At 39.9% G+C, this 20,797-nt stretch overlaps 2 protein-coding genes across 2 annotated transcripts; one reads left to right on the top strand and one right to left on the bottom strand.

Annotated features, from left to right (window-relative positions):
- tmem91 (transmembrane protein 91) lies at positions 1–14,961 on the top strand. The gene is made up of 4 exons (XM_044355268.1): positions 1–571; positions 7,277–8,912; positions 11,016–11,162; positions 12,675–14,961. Exons 2-4 carry the CDS (start codon positions 8,478–8,480, stop codon positions 12,828–12,830), a joined length of 738 nt encoding a protein of 245 aa, XP_044211203.1. The 5' UTR covers positions 1–571; positions 7,277–8,477; the 3' UTR covers positions 12,831–14,961.
- A 111-nt stretch (positions 14,962–15,072) lies between these two features.
- Positions 15,073–19,562, bottom strand: exosc5 (exosome component 5). Its single transcript, XM_044355269.1, has 6 exons — positions 19,404–19,562; positions 16,928–17,041; positions 16,512–16,633; positions 16,249–16,389; positions 15,459–15,548; positions 15,073–15,233 (listed from the first exon to the last, which is right to left on the bottom strand). Exons 1-6 carry the CDS (start codon positions 19,501–19,503, stop codon positions 15,138–15,140), a joined length of 663 nt encoding a protein of 220 aa, XP_044211204.1. The 5' UTR covers positions 19,504–19,562; the 3' UTR covers positions 15,073–15,137.
- Positions 19,563–20,797: the final 1,235 nt, after the last annotated feature.

A 20,797-nucleotide genomic window follows, 5' to 3' on the forward strand; every position in this document is an offset into this window, starting at 1 on the left:
AGAGAAAGAGAGAGAGAGAAGTGGAGGAGGAGATGAGAGGAAGAGAGCTGTAGCGCAGTATTTGGAAAGTCAGAGAAAAAAAGCTGAGAGTGGCAGAAGAAAGTTGGCACGGTTTAAGATGCACTACAACCGCAACAAGGATTAATGGCAGACCTTCTCGTTCCTGTGAGGAGGAGAGAGCGAGCCGAGCAGGATGGGAGAAGAGAAGATGTGCAGGGGGAAGGGGAGTCTTTGACAAAGCATGCACATTACTGCTGCCGGGCTGCACAGGTGTAATATAGAAGGCATCTGCACCCACATTCACAGCCGCATCAGTTTGACTCTGTAACTCTCTCATCCTCACTGCTGCCACACAAATACATGCAGGATACATGTAATCTGTTCACACTCACATATACATGCACACCTTCTGCACATGCTCTTACTGGAGGCAAACAAAACAATGCTGGATCTGGATTGTTGAAACCGGGACATTGGATACCCCTCTTTTTCCTCTCTGAGGACTCATCCTGAGGACAGGACAGGACAGGACAGGACAGGACAGGACGGAGCAGGACGGATCTGAGTAAAGGTGAGAAAAGACTCAAAGCAATCCAGAGGAAAACCCTGTGCTGCTCTCTGAGGGTATTAAGAAGGGAGAGAGAGTAAAAGGAAACTCTGCATTATGAGGATGTTTATGGTGGCAGTTTTATAGCATTATTGTTTATTATTAGTATCATTAGTATTTAAATATGTCTTAAAATAATTCTGTGTATCCCTTCTCTGTGTGATTATCCACTCCCCTCATTATGAAAGTGCATTAGCAAATCCTTCTGGAGAGTTATAGATTAAAAAAACGTATATTTTTAAATCATTAAATGTGAAAGCATTGCTATTACTTAGGCTGTATAAAACTGCTAGTCTACATCCTGCAAGAGGAAGCAAGTATAACCTCAGTTTTAAAAGAGGTTTCATTGTTTTACCAGTTAAAGGTTTATATTAGAAATAACTTTACTTATGTTCAAGTTTGACTTTCATGTCAGCTGTAATTTAATAGCAGGTCTTAAGTGGATCTCTGTTTGGACATGAAACCTTTCAATTATTAATTATTTGATTTACATGATACCCAAATCACTGTTGTCAATAATCTATGCTTGTTTGTTAGGGACAAATGTTGTATGTTGTAAGATTATGACAAGGTGGAGCTGACTGATACACCTGAACACCAGGGAATATTTATGTTTAATTGAACTGAAATTTCATTTTCTCACTGTTTTTTTTTCTCCTGTGAACACAATAGAGAATATGTGCTACTTCGGATTGTTTTTACCCCAACAGCAGAGCTTGTATAGCCCCCCCCTCCACCCCCCCCCCCCCCTTTACAAACACATGCAGCTCTGCTCCATTGTTTATGTTTGTGTAGCTATTTACAGCTCAGGGTGCAGTAATATAAAACTGTATATGCAGCATTCCTGAAACATCAGACAACCTGACACAGCCCAGCCGCATCCTTGAACTTCACACATGCTCGTCTTTTATCCAGATATTTAAAATCTGAAAGTCTTCCGGTCTTCTGCCAGAATCTGATTTGAGAGATCATACTGTATATTGAAATGTGAAATGTAAAACGTTCATCGGCGTGAGACAGTGACAGTGTGAGAAAAAGGCAGTCCGAGTGCCTCCAAAGGACGCGCAGTGTGTTTTTCTGCAGGGGGGTGGTAGGTCATTGTCAATTAGCGGCCCTCCCTCTGTGATGATGATGATGATGAGACCATGTAATACATCATCTCTCATGTCAAGATCTGTGAGAGGCTAATTACATAATTCAGCTTGTTGTTGCACATGTACCCTAATGAACGCTTGTTTTAATCTCTTGTGAAGACATTATATTTCCCTAAAGGCTCGTTAACCTTAAACATAACTGCTACATACTGAAATTTAACCCCTTCATTAACCTTAAGTATAATTCTAAGCTTAACCAAACCAAATCATCCCTAAAACATCAGCTTTAGCTTGTGAGATCAGCCTTTTGTTTCCCTGATTGGAGGTGAATCCCCTCAAACGTGTGAACCGATTTCTGTCAACACATCGAGATTAATACTGGTACACACACGGATACTCACACGCAGGCACATACAGGTCATCACACTGCAACACAGCTGATGCAAACTAGATGTCTAGATGTCACCTGTGTGGCCTTATAGTGTCTGTTTAGCCTTGTGGTGGTTTTTCAACTCCTGTCACTGTTCACACTTGCACAGGTTTTACCATGAAGTGAGAGAAATGACCAAAATACGATTGGCTTTAATTAAATTTGGATATAATTTAGTCATTTTTCCACCCACCTTTGATATGACTGATGTTCTTCCTGCCACTGCACAAAAAAAAGAGTTTTAGTCAAAAACTGAATCCTTGCAATGTTTTTTTGGGAGTTTCTATGTTGTAAAATAATGGTCAAATTTCAATATATTTAATGTTGACAATAGCTACTGGCAGTTTCTGTGCAAAATCATCTACTTTACATGTCGTCATCCACTAACAAACGAGCAACACAAGGGATTAGATATAAAAAAAACAACAAAATGGATGTTATTAACTAGATTATTACTTAAACCGATTGTCGCATTTGTTTGCACTTTCAAATAAGTGGTTTAGAAAACATGTTGAAACTGGAGATTTGTTTAAAATCTGTCTTATCATCCGTGTTGTGGCTCTCCATAACAGAACTGTGTTATCAGATCATAGCAATGAACCTTGTGAGTAAATTCGTGACCAACAGAAGTGATGATTAAATATATGAAAACAAAACCTTTCCTATAAGTTGGGAAACTACGACCAATTTGAAATACATACAAATGGATGTTGGTATACAGGAATGTAACCTTATCTTACAGGGTGAAGCATTTGTACCGTTCACATACAACTACAACATCTGTAGAAGGCAGCGAAGCACAAGTGACACATGCACACACACACACCGTCATTCAACTACACAAACAACACAACATGGTGAGATATAGCCAGTCGCTGTACAGTGTGTCCCACGATGCTCACAGATGCACATAACAGAACACCGAGTACAACCTACAACACACTCTGCAGAGATGCCGGAGCTATTTGAAACATACTGCAGATGGGTAACTTTTTCTTTCCTTGGGCTTCGTTGCACACAGGCACCAGCTGTGCGAGCAGAGTCTGTGTGTGTGTGTGTGTGTGTGTGTGTGTGTGTGTGAGAGAGAGAAAATTTGTGTGTGTGTGTGTGTGATGTGTGTAGGAGGCAGGGCATGAAGGGCTTCAAAGGGTTCATTAACCGTGTGTGTGTATGAAAAGGGCAAGATGATGCAAGACTGCAAAGGACTGTGTGTGTGTGTGTGTGTGTTTGTAAGTGGATGTGTAGTTATGTGAAGGAGGGGAAATGACTCTGTGCATGTGTGTGTGTGTGTGTGTGTGTGTGTGTGTGTGTCTGAGTTAGAGTGGGGCATACTGTGGACTGATTAATGAGCTCATGCTGTCATACTCACATTCTGCACAGGGGGATTCAAGTAAACCCAGCGCCGGTGTGACTGCACTCATTTGTTATTATAGAGTAATTCTGTGGAATTTATCCATCCTTTGCCGTCTAATGTGTAACAGTAACACATCCTTACTAGAAGGCACAGCTACGCTGGAATTATCCCATCCAGTTCTTATCAAGCTGAACAGAGGAACAGTACTGAAATGGCAAATTAGCCTCTGCTTCATTTATCCTGCAGTGAGCACTCCACTCCACGGTGAATGTGTTTCCATAGGAACATGATGTTACTTTGGGCTTCACGAGCTGTGCAATGTACCCTACGTCGCCGCCTGTTTTTTTTTTTTTTTTTTTGCTTATCTTTTCTGTTCAGTTTCCTCTCTCCTCTCATCAGTGACACCACACAGATCAAGGAAAACAGGGATAGAGAGAGAGAGAGAGAGAGAGAGGGAGAGAAAGAGAGAGTGAGAAAGGGGTTTGGAAATAAAATCAATAGGGCCATTTAACCGCCACTTTGGTTTTCAGATTTCTGTTTGGCGTATCTCGAAGCCTGCTCCGGTCTTATCAGCCTGACATCGATGTTCCTCAAGATGTCTTTTTATTAGAGCCTACAGGCTTTTACAGCTCCAATTTCCTACAGCCACTATGCAATTTCGTTTCCTTGAGTGTGTTCACTGTATCTGCATCTCCTCGATCTATATCAGCTGAAATATTACAGCAATTACTTCCAGCTTTGTGCACAAATGTGTGTGTGTGTGTGTGAGTTTGCTGAGAGACAGAGAATCAGTGTGTTTCGTAAAGACTGCAGAGTAGCTGAAAATCAGTATAAGTCAGCAGCAACAGTTCTCTGCTTTTGTGGCAGCAGTTTAAAGGTTGGTTGCACATTCTGATGTCATAAAAACAAGATTTCTCTTTCATGCAGCAAATTGTACCAAAAAAAAAAAAAAAAAGCAGAGTTTTAAGTTTTGTACAGTGACTTTGCAAACAGTATTTTGCCGGATTATGAAAACAAGAAGGAGTCAGATAAAACAGCAAAAGAAAAGAGGTTGAAGTAATGGAGGGAGCTGAGCGGGATGTGTGGTTGTGTACGTGTATGGCAGCGACTAAAAAGGAGAGAGAGAGATAGGGAGGGAGAGGAGCTCTTGTTAAAGTGTCTGTGGTGATTTGCAGGGGCGTCCTTGCAACCTTCCCTCCACCTGACTGGATATTTTATGAGCGTTGCAGAATCAGAAAAGGAGGCAGGCTTATAATACAGCTGACAGAAGTCTTTTTATGGTGGATGGGCAGCGGTGCAGGAGGGTGGTGGTGGTGGTGGCGGTGGTGGTGGTGAGAGGGGAATGAGGAGGGGGGGGAGTCTAATAAAGCTGAGTGCATCTCTCCTGGAATGAAGCTGTGGCGAGAGAGAGAGAGAGAGAGAGACAGAGAGAGAGAGAGAGAGAGAGGAGAGGCTGGCGAAGTGCTACAAACATTAATGTGTGAGTGAGCACAAGTGCATGCGTGCAGTATGCACCATATGTCCAGATGTATGTGTTTGTGTGTGTGTGTGTGTGGGGGCGTCAGTTTGCTCAGATCTGACGTCAGCGTGTTGAACGATCACTCAGCGTGTTCCAGTATGAGAGGTACTAGCCCTTCATTATGGGGTGGGTGAAGAGGAGGAGGAGGAGGAGGAGGAGGAGGAAGAGGGGGAAGAGGGGGGTTTGCACGGTGAAGCAGTATCAGCGCACAGGGCAGAATGCAGCCCTCAGCACTATGCCAGCCCAAGCGTGCAGCAATTAGTCACTGAATTGATATCAAGTCTGTGAAGCACTCTGCCATGCAGAATGAATACTTACTGATGATATATTATGTGGTTTGTTGAAATGACACTTTTTTAAAAAATTCTAACTGTAATGAAAAGGCCCCGAACACACAATACAGAGACTGTTTTCTTCTCTTCTCAGCTCACAGTAGCTTTTTTCCACCACGCAGTTACGTTCTAATTTTAGATATTGTCGGTTTGGAACACATAAAGTCGATCCTATGTGAGTTTGACTTAACCATTTAGCACCACAGAGTAAGGTCTTAAGTCATTTATCACTTCCATGTTATGGGGCAGTCAGGTGCACATGTCCAGCCATCCATTTTCTAAGCAGCTTATCCTGTGCAGGGTCACTGGGGGCTGGAGCCTATGGCTGTATGCATTAAGTGGGAAACAGGGAATAGCCTATATAGGTCCACTAACACATGTACAGTCACACTAAGCCGGCTAAATTTGAAAACTGAATGTACATGTAAAAACATCCGGCGCCCACATCAGTGTTTTCATTTTCGTAAAGTCCTCCATCCACACTTGAATGCCTGTACAAAAGGAAAACATCAGAATTTAGTTGTTCTCATTTACATGTTTTTTTATTTTTCTGTTGTGAACTATAAAATAGTGATTTGAACATTAAAAGTACCTGTTAACTAGGTGAACAGTATCTCCGTTGCTGCTTCACTGAAATGTAGCTCAAAACATGAATTTATGATCATGAAGTCATCTAACAAAACATATAAATACTTAATGGCAATGGCTGCGCCATGTGGTCGTCATTTAAAATGAGTGATCACAGAGAAAGTTATGACAACAGAAGGTTTACTTTGACCATGTTTGGTCCTTATGCATACATTTTCAAAAGCTCAATTTTTGTCCGTAACCTACTAAAACATAATGTTGACGTTTTCAGATTAATCTGCTCTCATGACCATTGTCCAAAAATTCACTTTTCAGATGAGAAAATGCCAGCTCAGTGCGGATGAAGGACCAAAACAGAAAGAAAAAGGCACATTTTCAAACTTAGCTGGTTTAGTGTGAACATTCACACCTAAAAGCAATTCTCAGTTTACCTAACCTACATGTCTTTGGACAGTGGGAGGAAAGTGGAGGAAACCCACACAGACACACAGAGACAATATGCAAACTCCACACAGAAATTCAAGGGATAAAAGATGAGATTGATTATCTCAATATTTCACCTAAAGCAGCAAACTGCTGCACATTGCATTTCTTCCATGTCAAATTTCAGTTTCAGTTGTTTACTATTCTTACATGGTTTCCTCACAACTAGAATACAGTAAAAAACAATAAATAACAAAAGGTATCCAGATTACATTTTCCATTCAAAAAACTAGAATCTTAAAGCTCTAGATGTGGCCTGGTTGCTGCAGCAGTATACTGTCGTCTTACATTTGGGGTATCTTTAAAACTCAGGCCATTTTGCAGCGTTGCAGTAACCAGGAATGCAGATTTTTGGTGTGTGTGTGTGTGTGTGTGTGTGTGTCTCTGTCTGTCATGAGCTGTGAATTCTTTAGAGGTGTGATGCTGTGTTGGCAGTTTTCTTAAACACCCAGGGACAGACCTTCCTCTGAAACACACCGGACACTGAGCTGTGCGCCAGGTAGCTGCTACACCTCAGGGACAATAGCAGATACTTCACTGTACCTTATATTCTGGTACTTTGCACAAACTGAAGTTAGAGACACTTGTCTGCTTACTGATATATTTTAAACATATTTTCGAATGTTTAAATTAGTGCGTCTGTGTTTACGATGGACTTATTGTGATGTTGTTTATATGTAATTTATTCTTGGGCGAATTAAATCTTGATCTTAACGAGACTTCCTGAATAAATAAAGCTGAACTAGGTAACTACTACTGTGTAATGATACAAAATCTAATTAAATCAATTTTGAAGAGTTATATTGTTTAATTAATGTAATTTAATTTAAGTTTACTGTAACTGTGTGACCTTGTTCTTCTCCTAACAGACCAGCACCTCCTCATCCTCATCGGAGACCTGGATAAGAAAACTACCCGACCCTCTTAAGGTGGACGGGGTACATTAAAAATACATGTCCCAAAGGAGCGCTGCCGTGGCAAACAGTAAACCCATAAATCAACACAGGAGGACTTGGATTTCTTCATTATCGCCTCCTACAGCAACAACAGAGGAAAAGGCATGTCGGCAGGCCCGCTGACCCACCGACGTGCACCATAGGATTCTATTTCTGGAGCCTCATTGCTTTTACAGATTAACTGCCCTCAAATATGGCCCCAATCCGTTCATTGCGGCACTAGTTTGACTGCAGCCGGAGGTTGTGCATATTCAAGCTTCAAAACACCCCGCTGTGCGTCAGTCCAGTCATCTGAAGGGTCCGCTGCCTTTGGCCTGTTTTTGAAGGCAGTGTCAATGCACTTTTTTTTTTTCCCCCTCCCGACTCCTGCAGAGGAACAAACATACGCCTGTATGTCATGACAGCTTAAAAGTCTTTTTTTTAAATTCTCATTGCCCATTTCCATCCAGAACTGTTTTTACCCTTGAAGGGAAAGATTGACATCCAAAGCTTTCACACTAATACCATGACACTGTGCTTAGATTAAGACTTCATATTTTATTGCAAGAGACATTTTCCATGAGTTCCTGAGGGCAAATCACACTAAAATCCCATTGCCCAGTGTTTTCATTAGCCTGTCTGGGGCTAATCAAGGTCCTCCATCATCAGAACTGACACTTTCATATTGTATGAGCGAGAAAAGTAGCCGACATTAGCATATTCATGAACACTGAGACACTCAATCATGTGAAATGGAAGACATGGGCCAAACCCTGAGCCATCAAGGTCTGAAACAAATCGCTTATGACATGTGAGGAAAAGAGGATCTTGAATCCTTCAGCACAGCATCCCATACCCTACAGGAGACGGCTACCACTGGCACATTAAGGATATTTCACTCTAACATTAACCTGGCATGTGTTGTTTGCCTCTGGAATCAGGCCTATAATAAGAGAAAAATTAAAGAATTGGATTAAAGATGGATTATCACTGAAACACTAAAGCCAGCAAAGCAGCTGCCTTTGCATAAACCCATCGTACGCTCTCCAGGGAGACGCTGCTGCAGACTGATTTGTAGATTACATTTGGTTGTTGATGTGGTGGCCTTTCGTGTGCTTGGTATTAAAAGAGCGGGATGGAGAATCTAGATGAGCTGGAGCACCCTCTTCTGGGAGAAAGCCCCGATAACAGCCAAGCATCAAAGCCGGGGCAAGGGCCCGGACCTGGACAGGCCCCTGGTGGGCTGTTTAAGGGAATCTTGGTTAAGTGTGAGGAAGACAGAGCCTACCCTCCTTTAACGTGGAGGAACTATTGTGGACATCCTCCTGAGCTTCAGCAGCAACAGCTACTGGATCCCTGCTCATTACCTCGCACACTGGAGTCTTTCTACCCACCGCCCCCCATCTGGGGCCACGCAGACTCCCTGCTCAGCAAGGACTACCTGGAGACCACCTTTGTGGACATTCGGCCCGGCTCTACGCTGGAGAGGAAGCTTCTGGCTGAGACGCAGGACTTCCACAGCATGTCCTATAGCATGGATGATGAAGACGACCTGCTTCCTGACTCTGACGTAAGACATCCCACTGACACGATGCTGAGAAAAAAAATTCTGGTGAACTGACAACAGAGTTTATGCATTTGAATACAAAATTTAAACATAAGACATAATGACAGTTATAGAAAAACAACACAAATTATTCCCTTTGTGATGATTCTCAAAGACAGAGAGGTGAACCAGCAACAAATAAATAATCATCATGTCTGACAATCTAATTTCTACCACATCCTCATAGAGGAGCTTTGCATTAAAAGAGACTCTCATATTCTCAGGACAGAATCTGGGAACCAAAGAGGAACTTAAAATAGACATATGAGAAATGTATTTCAGGCTAGGCGGCAAATGAATGCTTACTGTCAAAAAGCCAGATTACATAAAGCTCTTCTCCTGCTGCGGTGCAGGTAATGACACTACAGTAGCGATGGAGGATGTCAGTTCTGTTTCACTGACTATTGAGCAGAGCCCACCCTAAAGTGTAATGGAAATTAGCTTTAAGACGCTTAGAGTGGTCATGTGACCTTTTAAGAACAAAACGACGCGTCAACATGTGAATATATATGCTGCATCTGTCACAAATAGCTGCTGGTTGATTATATGATTATGAAAAATCCAATTACCCACTGTGTACTAAAAAGGCTGAAGGCCATTCTACATTTATTACTTTGATTAACAAACAAACACTCAGTAGTACCATACAGCATTAAAATCAAGAGCAATCAGCTGCCCACAAAGTTTAGCTGTTAACATTGAGAGTTTGCTCCACAAGGACAAAAGAAGAGCGCATGAAATAATGTTTTTTCTCGAGCTCATTCTGAATGCTGGCAGTAGTGCAGTGATGCAAAGGTGCAGGCTAGTTGGAATAAAACCTTGCAGTGACCTTAAAGAAGCACAACACAGCATCTCTTTCTCTTTAGTTTCACTTCACAAACACTTAGTTAAATGACTAAAACATGTCTGGCTTTCCTCTTGATTAGAGATTTCCCCATCTTCTCCCTGACATCGGAACTGCTTTATGTCAACAAAAAATGCTCCAGGCGGATCACTCCTGATATCTGAGAATAAAATCCAGATAGAACAGATCAATCTTAACATCAGAGAGTTATTTTTCAAACCAGCAGAACATGCATGTGCAGCGAGTGACATCAGAATCATCAAAATAACCTTGACGATGATGCATCCGCTCAGGTGCATCTTTTGAAAATGCATTATTATTTCACGCGTTAAAATAAAACAAGGAAAGTAATATAACAGGGTCAGAAAGACAGAGAGAGGAAGAGTCAGATTGAATATGCAGCTGTTTCAAAAAGATGCGCGAGTCATGAATCGCCTGCGGTCAGCGGAGCTAGTGCACATTCAGACTAACCTCATTCAGTCACATTATCTTACAGGCACCAGCAAAGTTTTCCAGTTGTTTGTGAGGACATGAACATTATAAAACCAACATTTTAATGCTTAGTAGCTTAGTTTTAGTGTATTATGTATGTTTGTATGTTTAATGCATTTTTAAAATAACAATACTCAACATATACACACTTGATTGAATTAATAAGCTTTGGGTCTAAAGGTTTGGTTCACCAAAATTACAAAAATCTTTTTTTCTCACTTGTCCTGGTGTTTAGCCATGCAGGTAGATTTGGTTTTACTTACCCAATACCTGATAAAACTAATACAAGCAAGCGGACAAGCAATGAGTGGCCACAAAGTTGAAAGGGAAATTCATTTGTGGTGCTCACAGAATTTTAAAATTACATTTACAGCATGTAACATCAATGTGTCTTTCCAAAAACAATGTCCTCGTATTTTGAATAATACACTTGGTGGTAGCAGTTTTCAGTGGAACTGCTACCACCAAAGAAATAGTCGCTATGAAAACTTTTCACACTGTTTTATTATCCAGAGTAATGGAGACACTGCTTCTGGAGAGAGATGTTGCTGAATTTTTAATGCAGTTTTCCAATGATGTGAGCCAAAATGACATTCATCTCCATTGCATTGGTGTGGAGGCGGAAACCTGTGAAAACAAACCCAAAACTATCAGCATTAACAGATAACACTGTCATTTGTATTACTGGACCCTTTAAACTGAACTCCATCTATGTGCACTTGAATCCTCAGGACTCATCCATTGATGACTTTAGTGATACAGACAGTGAGAACAACTTCCCTCTGATGATCCCTCAGGACTACTTGGGTCTGGCTTTTTTCTCCATGCTCTGCTGCTTCTGGCCCCTGGGCATCGCTGCCTTCTACCTTTCACAGAAGGTACAAACACACACACACACACACACACACACACACACTTAGTCCTGAGCTGACAAGATGCAACCTGGCACTTTAGTTCACAGCTGAGGGTGATTTCTTACCCTCTGCAGTGTGTGTAGACTGAAAACAGGTTCAGTGTCTCAAATGCGGACATTATGGAATTCATGCTTCGGAGTAAAGACAGGGAGGGATTACATCTAGATTTGCAGGATTATGCCACAAGAACCTTGAAATAGCAGAGCTGAACAATCCAAAGGAGGAATGCACAAAGATCTGCGGTTGTGTCTTGTGGTTTTATATGTTCAGATCATTTTAGAATCAGAAGTTGTTTTGAGGTGTGCCGACTAAAAACACAGAAGCAGGAACGAAAAGAACAGTGTGAACAGTCTTTGTTTGGGTTGTTTAGGTTGAAATGTAGTCAACTCTAATGCATATTTCAAAAGCAACAACCAGAGCAAATACAAAACTGAGACAAGTTTATGTAGCAGAAATATGTATATATATATATTTTTATCCTTAAGTGATTTAGTGATCCCACTGATCTAATAAATAAGAGCTGTGTATCTCTAGTCGCCCCTGCTACGATATCTATACTATCATATACAGTATACTGTATTGTCCCTGTTTTACAATGTTCATATTTCTAACTCCAGCTGATCCTGAGCCATCATATGCAAGTAGAGAATCTAACAACAAACACGCTGCTACCTGCAGACACTGTGTCAGCATCCTGCCAATACAACCACCTTCCTCCACTCTAGCAGCCTAAAATCACTCTCTACAAAGGGTTTGACAACAAAAGATACTGACAAATTCATAAAAATAAAGATGTAATGCGATACCTACGGCTCATGTGAGAGTGTTTTTCCTCTAAAAAATATGGCTTGTTAATTCATTAGCTGAGTTAATTAATCTCCTCTAAGATAAAGTTGGTGGAAATATGGAGCGGGTCAAAGACAAAAGGGGAACAACATCACCGCACGAACTATCTCATCAGTCACTATTACCACTGGCCTTGTGGAAACTCCCTCTAACACCACTATCTCCAGTTGCCAGAGGCCACTAGTTTATATAGGCATCCTTCCAGCAGTGCAAGAAAAAAAAATCCCATTAATGCTTTTGCAAAGCTAACTGGCGGCAAGCTGCAAAGGCTTTCTGATCAGATCAATGGCCTTCGTTAAGGTTTAATTAGAGTCATAACAAGAAGCCTCAAGGTGATAGATTTCCAATATTGTGGAGTGCTACCTAAAACAGGGGTCAGAGTCAAAGACAAGGACTAGAGGGAGAGAGGAAGGAAGGAAGGAGGAGAAAGTGATGAATGAGGCACAAACGCTGGGTGTGATTCAGAGATGGAACATAATATGGGTTTAGCGTGTGATTGGACTGAGTGGAAGAGGAAAGTGGAGGCCAGGGAGGACATTGACAAATGATGACGAATGCCCTTCTTCCCTCTTTTTTTACCCCTCTCTAATCCTTTATCTCTCTCTCTCTCCTTTCTCTTCTGTCTCTCAGACGAACAAGGCGTCCGCTCAGGGGGATTTTCAAGGGGCCAACGCAGCATCTCGCCAGGCTCTGTGGCTCTCAGTTCTCTCCATCGTGTTTGGAATCATAACGTACATCTGCGCCATCGCTGCGCTGATTTCCTACCTGTCTGGCAAACCGCCATAAAAGCGAGCTCTTGCACAAAGAATAAACACAGACCTCTCACGCATCTCATGAATATCAACACACGCCGACATACAGTATCACCTGTAAATGTTAAAAAATCATCACAGTCTTTCGTCCGTCGACCCTGTCTGCAGTCATGTTTTATCTACACCGAGCTGGAAAAAGCAAAGACCGGACAGTGAAAACACAACAGAGAGATCTTAGTCACTTCTAATTGGATTAGGACATAATTCAGCTCAGAGGACGTTCCTCGCACGCATAGAAGAATAATTGAAAAAGGAAGTTATTCAGTATCACTCTGTGTAGGACATTTGGTCTGTAAATGTGATTTATTTTGTCATCCTTTGATTCTGTGCTGTAGTCGTCATCACATGTTAAGCATTACAAGAGTTATAAGAGACTGGGACAACAAATGCAGACACAGAACACTGAAGTTATCACTGTCACAAAAGCAACAGATGGATAATGAGAAGTAGAGAGAGAGACGACGTCTACCTGGGAGGAGGAAAGTTAAGGGGGACAGCGTACGTCGATGGGAGTCTGCAGATTTATGAGAAGGTCACAGCAGCTGCTAATACCTGATGGACCTCGCTTTGGGGGGGCGGGGCCTGAGCCAGCACAAGGTGAAAGCTGGTGATGGCTCCGGGGGCCCCCAGAGCTTTATTTTTAAAAACATACGGAGGAGGCCGGAAACTCCTGGTGGGAGCGAGAGCACCACTGGGAACCACCACACATGTACATTGATCAACCCGTCCTGCTTTCAAGACAACACATTCAGCATCACTCCTCGTTTACCTGCAGAGAGGACTAATTCTGCTTTGTTTAGGCCAAGTTAAGAAGTATCTTTATGTTAAAATACTCAAAAAAAAAGAGAGAAATACATATGATGCCATTATATGAGAAAATAAATAAAAATGAGAAGTTTTAAATGAAATGCAAGGTGATGTGAGATACTGGCTCTAGATAAAGAAGGGAGTGATGACATAGACAGAAGGGTGCAGACTTGCAAGAGAAAGAGCCAAAAAACATGGAAGAAACTCAGAGGATGATCCTTTTATGAGCTATTCCATTAATAGAAGCACGTGGATCGCTGCTCCACACTCTCCAAATATAGATTCTATTTTCTCCTCCAAAAAAAGAAGACTTCAGGAACTCGCTTCTTGCAGTATGACAAACTTGAAAATGAAGTTGTCTACTCAGTGTAAACAAACACAGTCAACACTTTGTCCAGATGAGTAAAAGGGGCTAAAAAAAAAAAAAAAAAAAAAAAAAAGTAGGCTGACAGCTCATCTTGCACTTAGCCATTTGATGCATGATTCAGTAAAATCTCCATCTCGGTCACAACGGAAACCTGCATGGCGAGTTTGCAGTGTGTCATATACTGTACAAACCTGCTCCAAGCTTCAAACACTCCCTTCATTTGGTCCCCAATAATTGCAAGAATAGCTGTGATAGAAAAAAAAACAAAAAAAAAAACCTCTGGCCATATTGGTTTGAGCTTAAATGTGCCATTTAACTAAGGTGAAAGTCATCATTTTCTATTTCGATGTATAGTTTTTATAGACTCCACACAGATGAATTACAAATAACTCAAATACTTTGTTTTCCAAAAAAAAAAAAACCCAGTGTTGTATCAAGACTGAGCTGATAATTATTGTCACTATACATAAATGGTACACGTAGGCACACCTGTGATATCTCAGCGTCTAAACCTCGTCAGCTTTCACCGTTGATGTGCTGTGATACAGTTCAGACAATCCTAAATCTTCTGTCTCCACTGGACATTATGTGTCAATGAAAAATAAAAAAAAATGACCCTTTGTAGTTACAGATGAGTTACCACAATTAGTGATTTATATGGAAGCATTTAATGTAGTTCGTTTTGACTGATCACTGTTATAAGACGGACCCTGGTCAGATTTGTCTCACTTTCTATCACTTGTATAGACAACCAGCGGACGCAGCGAAGCGGACGACTTGCACGGGTCGATGAAGGTTAAAGGTCGTGGCGAATGAGATTTATTAGTACAGGAGATATTATGTACTTTCTCAGTTCACGTTCTTGTATTACATGTGTATATTAAACTGAAGGAAAAATCAATGAATCCCAATAAATGCACTTTGTTTGACATTCATGTTTCTTCTTTTCGTTTTGCATTCAGCCACACACACACACTTCAACACACGGCACAACTAGACAGAAGCAAAGGTAGCCCGAAGTGGTTGCTAAATATTTTATTACAACATCAGTATGTATATGTGTCGTATTAAAAAAAAAAAAAAGATCAGAAAAAGGCTTCTGCTTCATCAGAGGGTTTTGGAATATCGCCGTCTGACGGAGTCTCTGTAGAACTGGAAGATCTTCTCTGATGCTTTCTGACTGACGGCTATACACTGCTGCAGCTGTGGAAGAAAAGACAAAAAAAATAAAGATTATCCATATAAATGAAAAGTCTGCAGAAAAAAACCTTTCATCACCATCATCAGACCTGACAGCTCACGCATTGATGATACAGGTATGATGACGAACGTTAGAAATAAAACAGCTGTGTGAAAACGAATCTGGAATTCATACATTTAGGTTGATCACAAGACTTAATTTGACAATGTCGCGGTTTATTTACAGACCTCATGAACTGAAAATGATCCTTTGGTTGATGACATCATGACTCTGCGTTCTGTACTGTCGATAGCAAAGGTCATCAAAGCTCGACTTTCCTGGTGAAAGTGAAAACAGACAAGAACAAATTCAGTGATGATTTTGAGAAAGTAACTGTACTAAAAAGACCACGTATACAGTGTATATTGTAGGTGGATGCACAATACACAATAGACATTTCCAAGTGTATTGTGCAAATCATACGTCAAGAAAAATCCAACAAGTTGAAAATGTATCATAAATCTGTCACTGTACTCCACAAGTTACTCTGTTAATTGTGTTAAAGTTAAATTTTCTGGTGTGCCAACTTTCCCTGAATCTGTGTCTGAATCTGTTTCAGTTAGACTTCTATGTTTCCCAAAGTGTCCTCTGACATCTCCCAAAAACAAGCATGAACTAGGGTTTTATACAAGGTTTAGTCAAAGTGAAATACAGCAGTAGACAGATCAAAATGTATGAAATTTACTAGAATTCAAGTCTCAAATTTATATTAGATTCATGATTAATTCTTAGATGTTTCATGGGGCGACTTCTGACAAATCTAAAGCATTTAAATGTCCTTTTTTATTCCCAAGCAAAGATGATTTTACTGATATGTATTGATAAAATATATGCTTCTCACGCCCCCTCACCTGTATGAATGCACCCGAGGACTTTTAAAGAAATTTAACTAACACTTACAACAGTTCATGACAATATGACACGATCTTGACAAACTGCTTTTTACCTTTTAAAACAACACATGAGCCTCAGATTTACCTTTTCCTGAGCTGCAGTGGGGTCTGTGATGATCTGACCGTCTGTGTGGATGGCACAGGTCACTCCACAGAACAGGCAGCTCATAGGCAGACCTGCATCCATAAGAGCCATGCAGGCAGCATTCAAAAAGCAGGACAACAGCTGAGGAGCAGGTAAGGAAGCAGACTCACCAGGAAAACACCAGTAGGACAACATTTCAAGTACCTGCAGATCTGAACATTAACTTCATAGTACACAGGCAGCAGAGTTTTACTGAAGGATACTGAACCGTCATCATGCAACACTTGAAGGATGAGAGTGAGGGAGGAGCGAGGATGGAGCGACGAGAGCAGAGACGCCTCGCAGGTTTCTCGTACACACTGCTCTTGCGATCTCTCCCTTACGCCTAGAAAACAAAGGTTGGGATACATATTTGAGTCATGCAGGGAACCAACTGGCTCACTTATTCCACCTTGTGGTGTGTTTTGGTATAGCAGAGTTTACACAGTAAAATAAACATGCGGTGTATTAATATCTTCTCTAAATTACTTCTTTATCAGAGCTACAACATGCAAGAAAAATCTAATTACACCCATACAAGAAGACTGCCCACATTGCATTAGAGCAAAATTCAGGAACTACATTAGACTCCCAACAAACAAATTAAATAAAATGTTTAATGAGAAAGATAATTACGTACTTGGCAGTCCAACTTTGGGCTGTATCAACACCTCCAAGGTTGCTCGGTCATAGATCTCCTTGCTGACTTTGACCTCAGCTGGTCCGTAAACTCCAGCCAACACACTCGTGTCTCCTTCACATGAGAAAACAAGAGGGAATTATTCAACAGAAAATACATTATTGATCCAGGTTGGGAAATCAAACTTCGCCCTGTGCAGATATAAAAATAAACAACAACAGAATACAGACAATAATAAATAAACAGGAAGTCTAGACGGGACAGAAGCTTCGAAGCTGTGATCCTTGTAGTGTCGACTACAGGTGAAGCATCTCAGCTGTAGGTGACAAGACATCAAATCATTTACAGCAGAATGAGTCGGAGGCCAATTGGTAATTTGCAAATAACTGCAGCTCTGTATCCTCTGGGAGTAACTGTCAGAACATTAAAAGCCGAAGTTTGTTTTATGTTTATGGTGAAAAATGTGCTGCATTAAGCATTGATGGCTGTTGGGAACACAGTAAAGTTACATCACTGCTGCTTTCAACTGGATGTATTGGTGAGTTCATGATGAATTGGAAACCACATTTTATGCTTGACACCTTAAATTGCAAAACATGTCATTTATACCTAAGTTACTGCCACATACAAACAAAAAACTTGCCACATAAAGTCGCAGCAGAAGCAGCAGCATCCTGATAGATGTCTGCTTCTTCTTGCTCCAAACTTTAGGAAACACACCTTCAAAATCCCATATTTAAGTAACATTTATAAGAGCTTAATAAGAAAGGCTGCACAGTACTGAAAAAATATCAGTGTCATTACTTTTTCCTAATTATTGTGACAACATATCATCTGCAGTAGAGTATAGTCAAACACAACATTTTAGAATATATTAGATGTTTAAAGGAAGGGTTCACAATTTTTCAAGTCTTAAAACAACAGTCAGGTGTCCAAATGAACACTGAAACAGGTTTTTCTTGTTGTAATCATTCTTCCTGTTCATACTGACCATTAGAAGATCCCTTCATAAAGCACTTACAATTTAAGTGACGGGGGACAAAATCCACAGTCCTCCTTCTGTGCAAAAATGTATTTAAAAGTTTATCTGAAGTTAATATGAAACTTCAGTCGTCCAAATGAGTCAAATCAAGTAGATATCTTTCAACCTTACAGTCTTTTTAGTGCCATGTGCCAAGGTGAACTGTACTGTCGGAGGCTGAACTGTGTCTTTGTAAGTGACAAAGCAATGCGGAAAAAGTTATCAGGAGCAATTACACAGAAAACATGTTTGACTGCTTCAGATACTTTGATTCATTGACTGGTCAAGTGTGATTATACCAGCTTTGTCTTCAAAAAGGGTAAAGACTGAAAGTATAGTAAACACGTGTTCTGTGCATAAGCACCTTTAAGCCACAACACCTACATCTGTATAGCTTTACATTGGAGAGACCATGTCCTGCAACACAGAAAGCATCAACTGATGCTAAAAAATAACAATATAGTAGTTAAACAAACCAGAAGTCACAAAGAAATACTTGTTAGCGGTCCAAGCACCAAAGGTCTTTCTTAAAACAACAGTCAGGAGCCCAAATGAACGTTGAAACATATTTTTCTTGCTGTAATCATTCCTCCTGTTCATAGTGACCATTAGAAGATCCCTTCATAACACAATCCACAGTTCTCCTCCTGTGTGAAAATATATTTAAAAGAAAAGATATTTAAAATTTATTTAAAATATATATATTAAACTTTATTTGAAGCTAATATGAAGCTTCAGCGTCCAAATGAGTCAAATCAAGTAGATATCTTTCAACGTTATTGTTTTAGGTGCCAAAGTCCCTCTTTCTGATACTATACTTCCATCACAGCTCAACAGGGAAACACTATCCCAGGAAACACAAAGAGGGAATTTGATGCTAAAAAGACTGTAAATGTGGAAGATATCCACTTGATATGACTAACTCAGACTGCTGAAGCCTCATATAAGCTTCATGTCAACTTTTAAATGCATTTTTGAACAAAAAAAGTTTTGCACAAAATGACTGTGTGGACACACTGTGCATTTTGTCAGTATAAACAGGCCTGTATTAAAACAACCTGACTGTGAAAATGAAAATTGTGAACCTGTCCTTTAATATAACCAGACACACTCAACAAACAGAGCTGCTGCTGCTGCTTATGTTTCTTGTGTTTACATACAATAAACAATACAATTGCAGGTCTCTGTGCAGTTTAAATAACAGCACTGTATTTTATTGTTTAAACCCGTGGAGTAATGATTTAATGTCCAGCAACGGTTGTTATGCTGCATAAATGTGGGTTATGGTGAGCTGGTGAAAAAATAACTGTTACTACAAATGGTTAAGAAAACGATAATTAAGGCTCAATAAGAAAATGACGGTCTATACTGCACACAGGCTTTCATTGAAGCTTTAGTAGGTTAACAACAACAGACCGAAAGGCTCCGAGTCATATTTATTATATGTGTCGTTACCTTGAATGAAAGAAGCTGAACCATCAGGTCGAGACAATAAACTCTGTTCACAACCAAACTCTCTCAGAGTAACGTTTGAAGATCCGCACACCTCCATCATAATACATCCATGTGCAGCTTCCGACTTCTGTAGAGGAAAAGTAGTTTGTCGCGGCCGGATGACGTCATCTATTTTGCCGTTTGACTCATGAACATATTATAAGAACTCTAAATTTAATATATAAATATAGTTGTAATGTGTAAATTTATTTTTTTTATATCTTTATTTTTTACTACACCATTTCCATGTCATATTTATCTGTATCAGCGTTGTATATTTGTTTGTTCCAAAAAAGAAAAAAAAGAAACAAGAATGTATTATAAGAAAGTTTGTGTATAAGCTTAAATGATGAATATTCTGATGTTTGGTATATGATCATTTTGTGAAAGAAGAAATTGTAATTGTTTTATATGTCAATAAAGAAAAAAAACACTGATAACACGGAGTTATTATCTGAAATTACCCTTATTGACATACATAATCAGTTATTTTTTAAAATTTGTTGCAGTTCCTAAATGTGACTACTCAATAAACACGTTGGTACATGTTTGCCTCACAGAAATACGTGATTTTTTTAAAAAAAAACTTTATTAAAGACAATCGCATATACAATACATATAGGACACACTAAGACACAAAATACAACACAAGTCCCAGGGGTACAGGCAAAGAGGGGGGAAAATATTTAAGGACAACAAAGCTCTTCATTCAAAAGTCTAAATCATACCACCAACGTCAGTCAAAGATGCTCCAATATCAGTCCTGGAGGTCGTAACACAGTCCTCATAGCTTTAGAGTTCTTTGAATATTTTACAGTATCTACATATTCATTGAGTTCAGTATTAAATACAGGAAAGAATGGTTTAGAAGCACTGACTTTGAATTTGTGGATGTGGTATTTAGCAATAAAAATAGAAGATTTATTATAAAATTCATTTTCCATCTTAAAATCAAATAGATCAAACAAAAAATCCTCAAAACACAAATAAAAATCTGCAATGAATTATATTTGGATGAACTCTAGATATGTCTGACCAAAACTTCTCTGTATGAGAACATTTGCAAAACAAATGTGAAACATCAGAGCAGTCAGACTCAATATCCCATTTATGTATCTTAAGGAAAGATTTTGCTGTGAATTAATTTAAATGTAACTTCTCTCACTTTATTAGTAAGAACATACTTGAGAGGCAAGGACAAGGATTGTAATAATATGTTGTTCTATCATTAATCTGATGCTCTGCTGAAAAGCACAAACCACCCACAGCAATATCAGATAAACTGACAGTGTGAGTAAGCGGCCATGAGAAGTTGCATATTCCTTATCTGTTATGGGTATTTGATATTTCCTCAA

This window comes from Thunnus albacares, chromosome 6 (genome assembly GCF_914725855.1).
Source record: "Thunnus albacares chromosome 6, fThuAlb1.1, whole genome shotgun sequence".
Lineage (NCBI taxonomy): Eukaryota > Metazoa > Chordata > Actinopteri > Scombriformes > Scombridae > Thunnus > Thunnus albacares.

Excerpts from the sequence above, each read along its gene's own strand:
- tmem91 (XM_044355268.1), top strand. The coding sequence starts at position 8,478 with ATGGAGAATCTAGATGAGCTGGAGCACCCTCTTCTGGGAGAAAGCCCC. Across the intron at positions 8,913-11,015 it reads ACCTGCTTCCTGACTCTGAC|GACTCATCCATTGATGACTT; the intron begins GTAAGACATCCC and ends TTGAATCCTCAG. Across the intron at positions 11,163-12,674 it reads CCTTCTACCTTTCACAGAAG|ACGAACAAGGCGTCCGCTCA; the intron begins GTACAAACACAC and ends TCTGTCTCTCAG.
- exosc5 (XM_044355269.1), bottom strand. The coding sequence starts at position 19,503 with ATGATGGAGGTGTGCGGATCTTCAAACGTTACTCTGAGAGAGTTTGGT. Across the intron at positions 16,634-16,927 it reads GCCCAAAGTTGGACTGCCAA|GCGTAAGGGAGAGATCGCAA; the intron begins GTACGTAATTAT and ends TTTGTTTTCTAG. Across the intron at positions 16,390-16,511 it reads TGTTGCATGATGACGGTTCA|CTGTTGTCCTGCTTTTTGAA; the intron begins GTATCCTTCAGT and ends CCTGCTCCTCAG.